The sequence below is a fragment of the Rhinatrema bivittatum genome, chromosome 1 (assembly GCF_901001135.1).
Source record: "Rhinatrema bivittatum chromosome 1, aRhiBiv1.1, whole genome shotgun sequence".
In the NCBI taxonomy this organism is placed as follows: domain Eukaryota; kingdom Metazoa; phylum Chordata; class Amphibia; order Gymnophiona; family Rhinatrematidae; genus Rhinatrema; species Rhinatrema bivittatum.
In genome coordinates, this window is record NC_042615.1 from 481,860,117 (window position 1) to 481,877,048 (window position 16,932).

Genomic DNA, 16,932 nt, shown 5'->3' on the forward strand with positions numbered 1-16,932 from the left:
TATCCCCCTGATAGGCCAGCCTCACTTATAAACTAAAACAAAAAAAAGAAATGTCACCACCAGCTGTCAAAGTTCGTTTCCCATCCCTAGGTGTTGATCAGTACCATGAGCCATCCTTACAAAAACTTGAGACTTGCATCTCAATGTCCCTGCAAAGGATCCCTCTCCCTCCAAAAAAACTCATTTCATAGGAGTTTACAGCCACACTGTATATCATTCATTTCCATGGCTGAATACAGTTTGCATAGGCCCAAGGTGAGATTTTATCCATCCCTAGCCTCTCAAAACAGCAGCAATTTCATATTCAGCAACTAACAGGTGCCACAACAGGCTGTTTGTTCAATAACTAAAGTTAGACACTGGTAAGTATGTACAGGTGCTTCCCAAAACTCAAGATCCACAAGGTTTTGCTTAAAAAACAAAAGCTAGGAGATTTGCTTACTTACAGTGTCTACAACCGAAGCAGGGAAAACGGTGACCTGATACGTCTATAGCACTTTAACTGCAAACGGAGTTTGCTGAGGTCTGCAACCTCATCACTGTTGTGTTATTACTAATTCACCACCGTATGAACCAAACCACAAGCAGATAACGTGACTTTCATTCGAAGTCGCAGAACACCAGCAAAAGAGATGAGAAATGAAACCCAGTCACTTTCCCCTCCCTCTTCTTCCTCATCAGCAGGCTGATGCAATACAGCCGAGCGCACTCTAACTAGAGCAGGCGTTCATTTCTGAGCAACCCAAAAAGTGTTCAGAAAAGCAGAAAATACTGCTTGCTGTACTTCCTCCAACTTAATATCATGGCGATATTAAGTCAAAGGAACTAAAAAGTTAGAAATGTCCCCAGAAAAAATTTTTTTTTTAAAAAGTGTGCCGGCGGTCAGGTTAGGGAAAGGGACACTCAGTTAACGAGCGTCCCTTTTCCTAAGCCGTGTCTGTGCACAGGTTAGGAGAATGGACGCTGGTAAAATTGCCCGTCCGTTTTCCTAACCCGCTAACAGCCACCTCTCCTGGGCGCCTGCTGCCGAGGAGGCGCTAGGGGGAGCATATTCATCCCTAGAGCCTCCTTGTTGGCGTGACCCTCATTTAAATGTTCGATCGCATGCCCAGGAAAGGTGGCTGGCCGCGCATTAGGAAGGCGGACGCTCAAGACCGAGTGCCCGTTTTCCCACGCAGATTTATTGGATCGGCCTGCAAGAGTCTATAACTTCAAGATCACACCTTCCTCCCCAGGGGAATGAGGACAGTCTAGGAAAAGACACTGGGCTCGGTGGGTTTGGTGACTCTGCAGGACAGGAGACAAACATCAGTGACATGAGCACTACCCAGGGAAGAGGTGGTGAGGGAATATTTCTACACCTGAGATATTTACTTTTCTAATAAATATGAACCAGGGGAGGGGAGTTTTTAATAAATACAGAAAGCAGAAATGTTTATGGACATTAGCACAAAGCAGTGCTCTAGTCTAAGAGAATATTTAAACAAATCGATAGAAAACATTAAAACGTTTACATAAAAAAATTATTAAGTAGCCAAGTACCAATTCCCACAAATTACATACAAAATCACTTTGTAAACAGTGTTCAATAGGCATTCTCTCTCCCCCATCATCACACCCCATACCATCCCCGAGAAAAATAATCTTTAAAATCCTGATATTGCTTCAAATCTGACATATACTGTGCTATTATAAATGCATTGGTAAGGAAAGCAAAGCAAAGTGCAATTACTAAAATTTGGTACCAATTCCCTAAGAGTAAATTGTAATATAAAAATTGTACAGCATCCGTCCTGCAGCGACTGTCTCACAGCAAAAGACAATTAGAGGTGCAGAAAGCATCACTGCTCTAAATACTTAGAAAGCAGTTTCAGCAAATTATCACACACGGGGAATGCTCCCAACACTAAAATGCACTACTATACGCCTTCAAAAGGAAAAGACCTCTTTCGGGTCAATGGTCATTTTCTTCATCATTCGGAGCTTGGGCAGACATCTAGGGTAAGGGACCCTGCCCAGCATGCTCCAAGCCCCTACACCCAGCATCAGGAAGCCACGCACTGCTGGCCATGATAGGAGGGTCCAAACCACAAGAAACATACATTTTAATTCTGGGGAGGTATTTCAGCCATTTTAAGTTAAGTGTGTTTGAGCACCATCTACCTTCAGGGAACATCTCAACCTGATTGGAAAAGGCTGCAATGCCTTTATAGCAGAACACACCCCATTCCTTCCTCCTCCTTTCTTGTCCTGGCTTTGCTATCGGAAAAGTTCTACAATCCCACACCAACGTACATGAGAGGAGGGTACATCAGCAAGTCAGGGGTTATCATCTGGTGCAGTCGAAGGGTGTGAGCAGCACAAGACCGAAGTCTGCCTGTCCAATGCACACAGCAAAGCCTTTACCAGGCACAGCATTGTAGGTCTCTTTCCTCTGTTAAAAAACAAAGTTCCATGCAATGCCTTCATACCTTATATTTTAAGATCTTCAAACATAACTGTGATCATGCTGGTACATAAAGCAGACAGCTCACGTTAGCTTCTTAGATCACTTCAGGGTAAGACTCACTTTCACCTGGGCTGAAGAGCTCAGCAATCGAGGCTGTGCCACAGAGCCAGGAAATCCCGATGAAGCAGCGCGTTGCAGGGCAGGCCAGCGCGGTTCCACCATGCCAACACGACAGCAACATTTTGTGAAGGACAGAAAAGCATTTGCAGCTGCATTCATGTGCAGGCCAGTTAATAACCAGCACCCTCAAACTGCTTGCAAGGCACTGTAAGCCTCCTTCAAGAAGAAGCTTGAAAGTCTGCGATTTGCCTTCCACTCTGATCCAGTGCAACTATCTCCTTTCCCCAACAAAGGCTTTCTGCCATCTGATAAATGATGCAACCTCGGAGGTCAACAGTGCAGTGAAGACTAAACACGAGAGAACGTGCACTGGGCCAGAAGAGATCCCTGCACAGCATGAAGGGCTCTGCTAGATGCAGCTGCACCTTTTCTGTTAACACCTCAAATATTCTGAGGTAGCACTCAAACTATAAGTCATACACACAGTCAAGTATGTATTCTAGAAGCTAAAGCCATGAGCATTGGGAGGCTACATAAGCAAAATCCACAGCGCCTCTTATCAGACGTGCCCGTCCATTTTGACAGGTTTCCATGAACACTGAAGGTGGAATACATTAGGCTTCTGAAGCCAGGGAATATTGGGAATCACATTTCCTCTAATTCAGCACTGCATTAAAATTAAAGGTATTCCTTACTAGTGTTCCTAAACGTGATGTTCCTGTAGTAAATCGGAAGCAAATAAAGAGTGGCTATACAGCTGCTTTATACCCACCAAGGTGGACTAAATGTTACCTGCATATTGCAATAGCTTTTTGTCCCTTGCATCTGCAATGGTTTTGGGCATTCACTTTAAGAGTAACCATTTCAGCCAGCATCAGGTTTGGGAAGGGGGGAGGTGGCACTAGATCAGAAAGGAGTATGGGGAATAGGGAGCCTGGCTAAAAGGATGAGGAAACATTTTTTTATTTTTTTTTTAATCCCCAATTGTTAATTTTTATGACTCTTCTGGCCTAACCCCAGATAAAGAAAAACCAACAGGGAGAGGTAAAAAAAAAAAAAAAAAAAAGCATGATCAAGAGAAGCAGCCAAAAAAGGAAGACCCCCCCAAGCAATAGGAAGGCACAAGGGAGCACATTTCTTATTATATAAAAGACTTTTACATATTATTTGCTCTGAAGGTTAAACTATGAGCCAGTGCGGATCCTCTTCTGCAGGTCCAAAGATTCTCTGCACACAATACACTGCGAGAAGCTGATGAGCTGCAGGGCCCAGCCCTCAGCAAGCCCTGCCAGCTTAAAAAAAAACAGACAATGGAACCGTTCCTTCGGTTTACTAAAAATTAGCAAAATTAAGTCTTTGCCAATTTCAATTTGGTGTCAGACTGCCATCGAAGACACTGAAGTCACGAACACAGCTCCATATCCAGGTCAGCAATTTCAGTTCCTATTCTGAAGGCACACTGCCAGCAAAATCAATTCTGTCCTATTATATTAAAAAAAAAAAATAGCATATTCCAGTCCCTCGAGATATAGTGCATACATTGTCAGAAGGCATGACACCAAATACTTTTTAACCATTTGTTAATAGCCAGAAAAAAAAAACAAAACATCACATTAGCGTGCTAGGCTCAGCACAGCTCACACTGAAAGACAGAATTATTCAGGACAGATGTGGCACAGCTGGGAGTGGGAATGTTCATGTAATTTTAATAGGTGATTTCTGCGCACAGAGGAGGCTGACGTATGGCACTCCGATGAAGGCCCACTTTTCACTTGGCCAGAACCTGATGACGGGACCTTGTTCAGGGATTTCTGAGGCCGCATCAAAGTAGGCAAAACAGACGCAACCCAGGTAAGCGGCGAGACAGATGAGGATGTGCCTGGAGAGGGGAGGAATGAAAAAGAGATACAAGATAAGTGATCATCTGCATGCCAGGACACTTCACCTCTCCACTCTCACCCCAGCCTGTCACAATTGTTATGTATTACTGTCTGCATTTCTGCTATTACCTGTGAAGATTTTCTCAGTGTGCTCAAACTGTGAAATTGTTTGGGCCTAAGATATGCCAATGATTCCCACCTGTTCTATTCTGGTGAAGCCAAAACAGAGATACAGAGGATACAAGTTTATTACTGTAATAATTAATAACACAATCATTTATGTTGGCAGAAGCTTATAAACTGGAAGGAATCAATCTAAACGAAAGCTTTGTTTTCAAACAGGACCCAGGAAGTGGTAGAATACAAAATATGCATTCTTGTTTTGTATTAGTTACATCATGTACTTTGATTATTTTCTGGATGCCTCATTTCAAGAAACACTAAAAGTGCATGAAAGGGAGTCAAGAGGGCAACCATCTCAGCTTAGCTTCCTAAAGCAATGTTTCCCAACCCTCTCCTGGAGGTACACCTAACCAGTCTGGTTTTCAGGATATATGTAATGAATATGCATGAGACAGATTTGCATACACTGGGTCTTCAATATATGTAAATCTGTCTCATGCATATTCACTGCGGCAATCCTGAAAATCTGACTGGCTAGCTGTGCTAGGTGTGCTTCTGCCCAAGAAAGGACCATTACCTCTCCTTGGGTACTACTTAGAGCAGAATACAGTTCTTCCCTTACTCCAAAATGCTTTATGGAAGAGACCTTTCTAGGACTCCCTGAGCCGGAATAGTCCCCCTTCCATGGGAGAGGCCTGCTCCTTCTATCCTTCCCTTCACTAGGAGTTTCTCTACCCCCCCCACCCCCTACAGGTGTAGCCTTTATTCTGGTATTTCTCTGGGAAGGCAAAGTCATCAAGGAGTCCCAATAGTGTTGGGGAGTGGGTTCTCCAGTCGGTGGGGGTGGCTCACCACCACAATACAAAGTGTAGGGGAGAAATCTTGTTCTGAGTGCTCTAACTATGGGTGTAAGCACCCAGAATAAAGAGGCCGGACACTCTGGATGGGTGTTCCAAAATTAAACTTTACTGCTACATAGCTTCCACTGTAATTAACTGTCACTATATACATTTATTTCCATACATCCATGCCCAGACTCGGATTTCCAAAGCTTCTTGGTCTGTGCGAGTGTCATTTGGTATTTGGGGTCGCTGGGATATCTCATCCTCCCCAGTGTGGAAAAATAAGACTCCCAGGTGGGCAGAATTCCCTTACCAAAAATTGCCTGAGGTAGGTGGTGGTTCATACAGTCCAACTCTCAGCTTCTCTTTTAATGAGGTGGTGGTGAGGTTCTCCAGATGAAACACAACTCTTACAGTTCTCCTTTCCAGATGTTCAGGACCTATGGATGGAGAGTTCCTCATAGAATAGCAGGGAGAACCTCCATTCCCGCTGCTGGGCAGGAAGGGTGATGGCAAATATTCTCCTGAACTAAAAGGCAAAACTTACAAAAAAAAAACCAGGCTCTCTCCAAAACACTCATTATCTACCCACTGAATGTGAAATAGAACAGCAGGTCTCTTCTCTTCCTAGCTTGGGGATATAAGGCCTGGTCCACCCAGGGATAGGGAAACCGAGGGGCAGAGGCGATGCAGCCTGGCCTCGAGCAGGCTGGAACCTACCACCCCAGGGCTGCTAAAGCAAGTGGCTTGCTCTACCCTAGATCTGTTCTGTTACTAAGGCCATTTAGTGCAGTTCCCAAAAGGTCTCCTCACACGGAACATTCCACTGTGGCACTCTCAGAAGGGGGGGGGGGGGAGGATGCCACATAAAAAGTCACTTCTTATTCTGGATGGGTCTTTAAACTAAGGCCACCTGTATTAGTAGGAAATGTGAGAGGTCCTGCACTTAAAATGGAAGCGCTAGAAGAATCACTTCTTGCTGTGGCATACGCAGAGAAAGTTATTTTGTTACATATCTTTATGCAACATTTAAAGTGGATCACTATCTTTTTTTTTTTTTCCTAGAATTTCCCCCATTTTGCTGCTTTATTTTGACCTGTTTTCATCATCTCCTAAACGTCTCGTTGGCCCCCGTTTCAGGGATAATGGGCTCATTTTGAAGTCACGGGGCAGGCACTCTTCATGGTTCACGATGTCCGGCATGGTTGCACAGTTATTTCTCAGCTGTGCATATTTCCTTTCTCAACAGGAAACTCCTGTCGTCCATTTCAGAATTTCAGCCTTTTCAACCTAAAATTACTGTACAGTTAGCAGCAGCAGCAGCAGCACTAGTAGTTTTCTTTCTCCTTCTGTCAGACAGTCAGGGCTGGATTTAGGCAACCTAGGCAGGTGCCAAATTCTGAAGGCATGGACCCTTTGCCCCCTACTCTCTGGGGGACCATTCCCCTCACCATTGTTCCTCTGCTTTATGGGTGGGGTTAACCTTTAAATCTGGCCCTGCTTAATCATTTGTCTCCTGCAGCTCTGGGCTCTGTGACGCCACCTTAAATGCAGCACGGGAGTTCAGGGCTCCAATTTGGGTATCCAAAGAAATCTGAGGCCAGACAAACAGGGCTCTGTTGTGCTCCTAAGAGTGAAGCGTAAACTGGCCAGTCAGCATAGCCCGGTGCTAGCACAGCGCCACGTAGTGAGAGCAGAGGAGATGTGCCAAGAAAAGGAGAGAGTCGTGCACAGCATGATAGCAGTGCAGAAACAGGACTTCCCAGTGCCAGGGTAAAACCACAGTCGGGAGTCACCGCCAGAGCCAGCTTAATAAATCCCGACTAATCGAATGCTGTAGATATGTACAGATTCTTCACCACATCGAGTTTGCTTACCTGTAAACAGGGTTCTCCACAGACAGGATGAATCAGCAATAACGGGAGGGTGATATCATCCAACAGCAGCAAGACAGAGCCAGCTCTCAAAGCTCAGTAAAAGTCTTATTGACCAAGCTTGTGCGATTTGAAAAGTAGTAGACACTCCAGAGAGGGTGACTGGTATTAAGCATGGCTGATTCACCCAGCCGCCTATGGAGAACCCGGTTTACAGGTAAGCAAACATACTTTCTCGGTCAACAAGCAGGCGTGAATCAGCCATAACATGTGGGTTGCCCCCAGGTTAAGGTTTGCATTGCACAGCAATTACACAAAAGACAACTCAGCCCCACCAAGTGGAGAGTGGACTACTGGGGGAGCAAGCTGTGCAGGACATCTTGCCCAAAAGGCACTGTCTCCTCGGTGCGTACCATCCAGAGAGCAGTGAACATGAAGGTGTGAACTGATGACAAAAGAAGCAGCTTTGCAGAGCCAGTTGCCATGGCTCTTACACGATGAGCTTTGACAGAGTAATCTGTAAGTCAGCCAGCACATGTCAGCTATACAGTCCGCTAGCCAATTAGATAGCATTAGTTTGGCAAATGCCCTTCCCAGCTTATTGGGATGAAGCTTGACTGTGAGACCCTCTTACTGTCCAGAGGATTCAAATTCCTCAGACCTTTTATGGCGGTTACTACCCCTAACTAATTAAGCTAGATATTTCATTTAGATGCAGCTCCAACACTGCTCTCTACATTAATGGTGGGGGTGGAAGGGTAATAGAACCAAAAGGTTACTAAGAGCCAAGAGAAACAGATAAGTATGAGAAAAAAGAGAGTGTGAAACTTGCTGGGCAGACTGGATGTGCCGTCATTTCTATGTATGTTTCTATGAACTTGTAGCCTAATAAAGAAAGATTTAAATTCCTTCTACCTGCGCGTGGTACACCGCAATGGCTCGGAGATGAACCCTGAGGCCTGAGCATGAGAGGAAGAAGTTATTGAAATAAGTCTCTGGGGCTAAAGGAGAAGGCATCCAGCTGGCTGGTCCCACACCAAGTTGAGAACATCTTCCATTTGAAAAAACTGTAGAATTTCTTGACTGAAATCATCACATCCTTTGGCTCCTTAGGAAGGAGTAGGGAAGAGATGACTGCGCATTCAATACCCATACCATGTGGGCCAATGATGATAGACTCTGCCATCTTCCAGTGTGACGAGAGTTGGAGACATCAAAGTGAATCGGAGACTGAGTGGACAGATGGATGAGATAGATACCATATTTGTCATGGCCAGGCTGATGCTGTGAGGATCGCTCTTGCCTCAACCATTAGGACCTTGTGGACACTCCTGGAAATGAGAGGAAGTGGTAGATATTTATTTTATTTATTTATTTAAAATTTTTATATACCGGCATTCATGTTGCAAACACATCATGCCGGATATGCAGAATAGAACAACGCTCCAGTCTTGCATAAAAGTATCCGGAGTTAATCTGCAGTGGCTTGGAAGCATGGGTAAAGGGGGAGGGAGAGAGCCACATTTTACTGCTTAGACTGATTGCAAATCTCTGAGGTTCTCTTAGCAAGGTAGTGCACTCTAGCATTATGGAGGCAAAGTGACATCTTAATAGTAGGAGATGTTTTTATGCTCAGAATATAAATCCCTGGATACTGGGAATCCTATTTCCTGCCAGCAATCCTTGGCAGTGCTAGGGCTCCAAGTCTAGGAGCACTCAGGCTTCAGGGTGCTGGATCCCTAGTGCCAAATAGGCCCGAGGTCTGTGTAGCGTTGTTTGTGCTGTTGAGAGAGTGTCATCACTACAGTTTCAGTGAACCTGTGAAATAAAAGTGTGTGAGAAGAAGCTGACAAAGGAACTGATACTTGACCAGAAGAGCAGCAACCCTTTGAGAAAAAGAAAAAGGAAACTTCCTTTTCGTGGTCTCCAAAGAAGCCCCAATCCAGAGAGAAAAAGTTTGAGGGGTCCCAGAAGGCCAAGAGGATCTTTCAAGAAGAAAATCTGTGACCTGCTACTATTTTTTGGTATTTTATTTTTTTTGTGGATTGATCCTGCAATTTACAGTAAATTTACATTTACTTGTAGCCAAACCCTGGTCTGGACATTTGCTTATTTGAGGGTTGGATGTGTTTGCTGACAGTGCACTGGAGATTGGAAGGACACAAGAAATCCACAGTTGTAGAGCCTTGAAGATGGTCTTCCTCCCACCCAACACATCCTCAGGGATAGAGAGGGTTGTGCCAGTCCCTATCTATGGAGACACTCTGATTACCACCACAGAGGGACACAGCAGGGCTACACATGGAGCAGAATTTAGACCTTCTTGTTGACCTCTGAGGCAAAACAGATCAATTACTGGAATTTGCCAACAATGAAACAGGTTGCTCACGCTCTCCTGATGCAGCTGCAGACTCTGCTGAGATGTCTACCGGTGTATTCAGCACCCTCAGTCGGATGCCCAAGACATGTGTAGTGAAGACTGGCCCAGGATCAGATTCGGAGAGCCTTCTCGTGGAGGGTGTAAGAGCCTGTGTCTCCTTGTTTACATAAAACTTGGCCACTTCGATCAAGATTTTCTTAGTCGACAGCAGATGGGAGAAAGCCCTTAGTGCATAATGGATGGCTCACAGCTCCAAAGGTTGATTTTCAAATGGCTTTCCACTAAGAACCACATCCCTGGGTCTAAGCAGCAGCCATATGCACTCCCCACCCTCTGGTACAAGTGTGAGTGAATGGGTCACTTGCTTTGCCAGGACATGGAGTGAGACCCCCGCTGCCAGAACCCCTAGATACATCCACTCCTGCAGAAATGCTAACAAATATAGAAATAAGACAGCAGAAAGACCATACAGCCTACCTAGTCTGCCCATCCACACTACTGCTCCTCTCTATGATCCCTACAACTCCCTCAGAGATGCCCTCTGCTTGTCCCATGCCTTCTGAAGTCAGACACTGTTCTGGTCTCCGCTAGCTACACTGGGAGACTGTTCCATGCTTCTGTAAAGAAACACCTCCTCAATCCACCTCCTTTCACCCTCATAACATAACCCCTCACTCCAGAATCTCCTTTCCGTTGAAAGAGACTCACCCCTCCTCTGCAGTGATACTGCTAAGGAATTTTAAATGTCTAACATCTCCCCTACTTCGTCTTCCCTCTAGGATACACATGTTTAGATCTTTAAGTCTGTCCCCATATCCTTTACAACAAAGATCACCAGCATTTCAGTAGCCATTCTCTGGACTGACTCCATCCTGTTTATATCCATTTGCAGGTATGATCTGCAGAAGGGTACACAGTATTTCAAATGAGGTCTCACCAGGGACTTCTACAAAGGGTAATATCATCTTCCTTTTCTGCTGACCATTCCGCTCCCTACATATCCAGGCATCCTTCTGGCTTTTGCCGACACCTTAGCCACCTGTTTGCTACCTTGAGAAAAGATACCATCACTCCCAGATCCCGCTCTTGTTCTGTGAATAAAAGAATTTCACCCCCTAGACTATTCTGCTCCCTTGGATTTTTTTTTTTTTTTTAACAGCCCAAATGCATGACTGCATTTTATTTTTTTTTACCATTAAACCTTAGCTACCACCCTAGACCATTCCTCAAGCTTTGTCAGGTCCATCCTCTTCTTTTCCACACCTTCTGCGTCATCTATCCTGTTGCAGATTTTGGTGTCATCTGCAAAAAAGAAACTTTTTCCAATAGTTCTTCTACAATATCACTTGCCAAAATGTTGAAAGCAACCAGTCCAAGGACCAATCCATGTGGCACGCCGCTAGTAATGCCTCTTTCCTCTGAATGAATTCCATTTATCACAATAAAAACATAAGAAATTGCCATGCTGGGTCAGACCAAGGGTTCATCAAGCCCAGAATCCTGTTTCCAACAGTGGCCAATCCAGGCCATAAGAACCTGGCAAGTACCCAAACACTAAGAAGATCCCATGCTACTGATGCAATTAATAGCAGTGGCTATTCCCTAAGTATAATTGATTAATAGCCATTAATGGACTTCTCCTCCAAGAACTTATCCAAACCTTTTTTGAACCCAGCTACACTAACTGCACTAACCAAATCCTCTGGCAACAAATTCCAGAGCTTTATTGTGCATTGAGTGAAAAAGAATTTTCTCTGATTAGTCTTAAATGTGCTACTTGCTAACTTCATGGAATGCCCCCTAGTCCTTCTATTATACGAAAGTATAAATATCCGAGTCACATCTACTCATTCAAGACCTCTCATGATCTTAAAGACCTCTATCATATCCCCCCTCAGCCGTCTCTTCTCCAAGCTGAACAGCCCTAACCTCTTCAGCCTTTCCTCATAGGGGAGCTGTTCCAGCCTCTTTATCATTTTGGTTGCCCTTCTCTGTACCTTCTCCATCGCAACTATATCTTTTTTGAGATGTTGCGACCAGAATTGTACAAAGTATTCAAGGTGCGGTCTCACCATGGAGCGATACAGAGGCATTATGATATTTTCCGTTTTATTAACCATTCCCTTCCTAATAATTCCTAACATTCTGTTTGCTTTTTTGACTGCTGCAACACACTGAACCGATGATTTCAAAGTATTATCCACTATGATGCCTAGATCTTTTTCCTGGGTGGTAGCTCCTAATATGGAACCTAACATCGTGTAACTACAGCAAGGGTTATTTTTCCCTATATGCAACACCTTGCACTTGTCCACATTAAATTTCATCTGCCATTTGGAAGCCCAAACTTCCAGTCTCGCAAGGTCCTCCTGCAATCTGCTTGTGATTTAACTACTCTGAATAATTTTGTATCATCCGCAAATTTCATAACCTCACTCATTGTATTCCTTTCCAGATCATTTATATATATATTGAAAACAATCCTACTGTTGCCTCCCACTCAACCAGTTTCTAACCCAGTCAGTCACTTTAAGGATCACACTAAGGACACTCAGTTTATTTATAAGCTTCTCACATAAAACCATGCCAAAGGCCTTACTGAAAATTCAAGTACACTACAGCTAGTGCTCTACTCTGATTCAACTCTCTGGCCACCCAGTCAAAGAACTTGATCTAATTTGTCTGACAAGACCCATCTCTGGTAAAACCATGCTGCCTTGGATTTTGCAATCCTGAAACTGCACTATCCTCTGTTTTAGCAGCAACTCCATTATTTTACTCAGACATCAGACTGTAGTTCCTAGTCTCCTCCTCACTTCCACTTGTAACTCCAGTCCTCTGGAACCACTGTTCCCTCTAAGGTGCAATGAAAACAAGTAGATGGATCGGTGTAAACAGGGTTTTATTGAAGCTTCAATAAAATCCTGTTTACACCGATCCATCTACTTGTCTAAGTGTGCAATGAAAACAAGTAGATGGATCGGTGTAAACAGGGTTTTATTGAAGCTTCAATAAAATCCTGTTTACACCGATCCATCTACTTGTTTTCATTGCTGACAGCCATCTTGGATCGGCTTCCAGTTTGCTTTCTTGGACCATCCCTCTAAGGTGCATGCATGTGCATGTCATGCACAACTTTTTTGCAGCCACACACATAGAGAGCTTTTAGCCCCCCCGCACAGGGATCGGAGCGGGTGGGGTAAACCAAACTCCTGCCCGATCATAACAGTGGCATTGCACCTCCCTACACCCTATCCTATAAGAACATAGGATATGCCATACTGGGTCCATCAAGCCCAGCTTCCTGTTTCCAACAGTGGCCAATCCAAGTTACAAGTGCCTGGTAGGTACCTAAACATTAACAGATCCCATGCTACTAATGCTGGCAACAAGCAATGGCTATTCCCTATTAGGGATGTGCATTCGTTTTAGACGATATTTCCTATTTCGTCGCAGTTCGGGGGTCGCCGAAAATGATAGGAAAACCCCACGGAATTTTGTGTAGTTTTCTTATTGTTTGGGGGGGTGGAGAAAGGGCACACAGAAAAAAACCCCCAAACCCACCCTAACCCTTCAGATCTAATTATTTACAATCCCCACCCTCCCGACCCCCCCAAAACTTGCCTAAAGTCCCTGGCCATCCATTGCTCCTACCATGTGACAGGGGCCGGCCAATGTCATCAATAGCCCATCACATGGTAAGGGCAAAGGGCCACCGGCACCATTTTGTTTACTGGCAGCAGACGGCCTGAGAGCGGGAGATTGCTCCCGGGATCCCTGCTGGACCACCAGGGACTTTAGGCAAGTTTTGGGGGGGATTGTAAATAATTAAATCTGAAGGATCGGGGGGTTTTGGGGGGGGGGGTGTTTTCGGATCGGGACAGCCAAAAAAAAACAAACCGGTCAGAACCACAGGAAACAAAATTTCCCACGGTTCTTCGAAAATGATTACTGGTACGATACACATCTCTATTCCCTATTGATTAATAGCAGTTTACGGACTTCTCTTCCAGAAACGTATCCAAACATTTTTTTAAACCCAGCTACACTAGCTGCCTTAACCACATCCTCTGGCAACAAATTCCAGAGGATAACTGTGCATGGAGTTAAAAAGAATTTTCTATGATTTGTTTTAAATATGTTACTTGCTAACTTCATGGAGTGCTCCTTAGTCTTTGCATTATGCAAAGGAGTAAATAATTGCTTCACATTTACTCATTCAAGCCCTTTCATGATTTTGTAGACCTCTATCATATCCCCCCTCAGCCATCCTGTCACGCCATAAGTGATACACGTTGAATGTGATTTGTAGCCTCCAATGTACATAAGCTACTTCTTTTGTAAATTATTTCTCAGGTCATTCGCCTGCCTCTTAAATGTAGGTTCTCTGTACAAGGTTCACCCATTCCCCCTCATAGCGATTAGTTTATATTCGCCAGTTCCTAGTTTATTGTAAAGCCTGTTGCTGCATTCTGTTTTATGTAAACCGATGAGATGTTCACAACGACTTTCGGTATACAAAAAATATTTAAATAAATAAATAAATAAATCTCTTCTCCCAAGCAGGAGTCGCATTTATCCCATCATTAATTCCAGGTGCTGTGGAGCCAATCTCACAGCTCTTACCACAAGATGAGTCTTGCGGCAGCAGATGACATTTGTATAAAATGCTAATCCTGCTGCTGCCCACCCCACAACTCGGCAGACCTCTGCGGAGCCTATCCCATGGCAGCTGAAGAGAGAGGATGCATTGGTCACCAACAGGGGCGGATTGCAGGAAAATATTAGCCCGGGGGATCTTTTTTGTCAAAAGCAACCCATGTGGTATCTGACTCCCTTGTGTTCCCTGCGGCATGTGCTTCAACAGTTCCCAAAAGCATGCCAAACAGATCCTTTAGAGGTATATCATGTGATCTGGCACCTGGCAGAACTCAGCCAAAAAATCTCCAACATAAATTTCATATTTTTCTAAATAACTAAGAAGTACATGCCCCAGACCAGGCATGAGCAAACACAGCTGCAGGTCCCCCTTCCTTCCAAGCAATCAACTGCTGCCGTTCCTCCCTCCAGTTTGGTTATATCGCTCATATTATAATCTATTTTATTTATTTATTTAACAGTTTTATATACCGAAGTTCTGGTAACAAAGTTACTAATCACTTCGGTTTACATTACAACAAAAGTATATAGAATAATGTCTTACAATGAACATGGAAATGGAACTTGGAAAACATAAATAATAATAACTTAAAAAGGGGAAGGAGAGTAATTATATACAAAGTAGTGGACCGTCATGGAGATCAAAGCTGAGATATTGAATTTAAGATTAAGTGAATGCTTGGTTAAACAACCAGCATTTATATATATACAAGCCGTTAAGCCCGTTAAAACGGGCTACATCCCTCTGTCTCTCACCTCCCCCTCTTTCTCTCTCCCCTCACTCTTCACCACCCCCTCCCTCACCCACTCCTCCCCACCCTCCCTCTCCTATCACTCAGTCCCTCCCTCCCACTCAGTCTCACTCACTCCCTCCCTCTCACTCAGTCCCCACTCCCTCCGTCCTCTCCCTCAGTCCCACTCCCTCCCTCAGTCCCTCCCCCTCACTCAATCCCTCCCTCCCACTCAGTCACTCCCTCCCCCCTCCCTCTCACTCACTCAGTCCCACTCACTCTCCCTCAGTCCCACTCCCTCCCTCTCTCTCCCAGTCCCACTCCCTCCCTCAGTCCCCCCTCTCCCTCTCACTCAGTCCCTCCCCCTCACTCAATCCCTCCCTCTCACTCAGTCACTCCCTCCCACTCTCTCTCTCCGTCCCTCCCTCCCACTCAGTCCCTCCCTCCCTCTCTCTCTCTTCTCCCTCCCTCGCTACCGCCCGCTACCGCCGTCGCCGCCCGCTACCGCCGTCGCCACCGCCGCCGCTCGCTACCGCCGTCGCCGCTACCGCCGTCGCCGCCCGCTGCCGGTACCGCCGCTGCTGCCACTGGACGCCGCCATTTTTTTTTCTTTCTGAAGCTGCCTCAGAGCGACGTGCTCGCCCGCACATGCGCGGTAGAGCTGGTCTCTACTGCGCATTTGCGGGCCGTCGGTCACAGGCCATTTATAAGGTAGATATATTTATATATATATCCTGGATTCCTGGTCTAGTATTAAAGTGTTTTGCCAACCAATCAGCTCTTGAACCAGTTGCCAAATAATGAGACAACCATACAGCCAGTCAGCATCAGATACACTCACACACATACTCTTTCAGAAACCCACATGCAAACACTGGGCCGGATTTTAAAAAGGTTACGTACGCCGGGCCTATTTTAAAAAGGCCCGGCAACGTGCAAAAAAGCCCCAGGACGCGTGTAAGTCCCGGGCCTTTACAAAAGGGACGGTCCGGGGGCGGGGCCAGAGGCCTCTGACAGAGCGGCCATTGCCGCTGTCGGAGGATTGCTTGCTGGCAGCCTGCTGGCAGGCGCAAAAGGTAAGACAAAGGACGGGGGTGGGGGGGGGTGGGAAGGTCAGGCTAGGGGGAAGGGAAGTTCCCTCATCGCTCCGATTTCTGAGCGGCCTGGGAGGGAACGGGGAAGGCAGTGCGGCTCGGCACGCGCAAGGTACACAATTGTGCACCCCCTTGCGCGCGCCGACCCCTGATTTTATAAATTGCGAGCGCAAGTTATAAAATCGAGTGAACATGTGAGTGCGCCGGGTAGTGTGCGCACATTTTTAAAATCTACCCCACTCTCTCTGTGAAACTGGAAAGGCACATCTACACGCTAAGAATACAGGGTGTCTGTGTTAGAAAGACACCCACCCACCCACACATTCTCTCACAGAGACATACATTCCGTCATTGTGTGCGTCGGCTGCTCATGCTCAGGGCTCACACAGTGAGTGCCCCCACTCCAGTACTGCTTACCACATCATTATGTAGTTTTGTTTTGTTTTTTTTGCTTGCTGCCAGCTCTTCCCCAGCCTGTAACAAGCATCTCCCTTTCCAATTCCCATCCCTTCTTGCAACTCTGCTCTCCAGAAGCTCACCCCCATACCTTTCTGTGACTGTAGCTTGCCTCCACTTTATCATATTCTCATTGACTGCGTGGCACACAGGCTGCTGCTTTTATGGTTCCCTAGGCTCTGCACTGCCCACCTACTCTTGGGGAGGGGGAACCAGAACTGATTCATGCTGTTCCTCCAGGGCAAAAAAAATAAGACCTGGGCCAGCACTGGGAATAGCCACAGAGCCCAAAGCAGCACAGCTCCAGAACCCTGCTTTCCCGCA

General features: G+C 45.6%; 1 protein-coding gene across 3 annotated transcripts in view; it reads right to left on the minus strand.

Annotated features, from left to right (window-relative positions):
* Nucleotides 1–4,258: 4,258 nt before the first annotated feature.
* Nucleotides 4,259–16,932, minus strand: part of ACER2 (alkaline ceramidase 2) — a 59,079-nt gene continuing 46,405 nt past the window's right edge. For all 3 annotated transcript variants that reach the window (XM_029607042.1, XM_029607051.1, XM_029607060.1), the window contains exon 6: nucleotides 4,259–4,448. In XM_029607042.1, coding sequence (XP_029462902.1) covers nucleotides 4,265–4,448 — 184 coding nt within the window. In that variant the 3' untranslated portion in view covers nucleotides 4,259–4,264. The remainder of the gene's footprint in view (nucleotides 4,449–16,932) is intronic.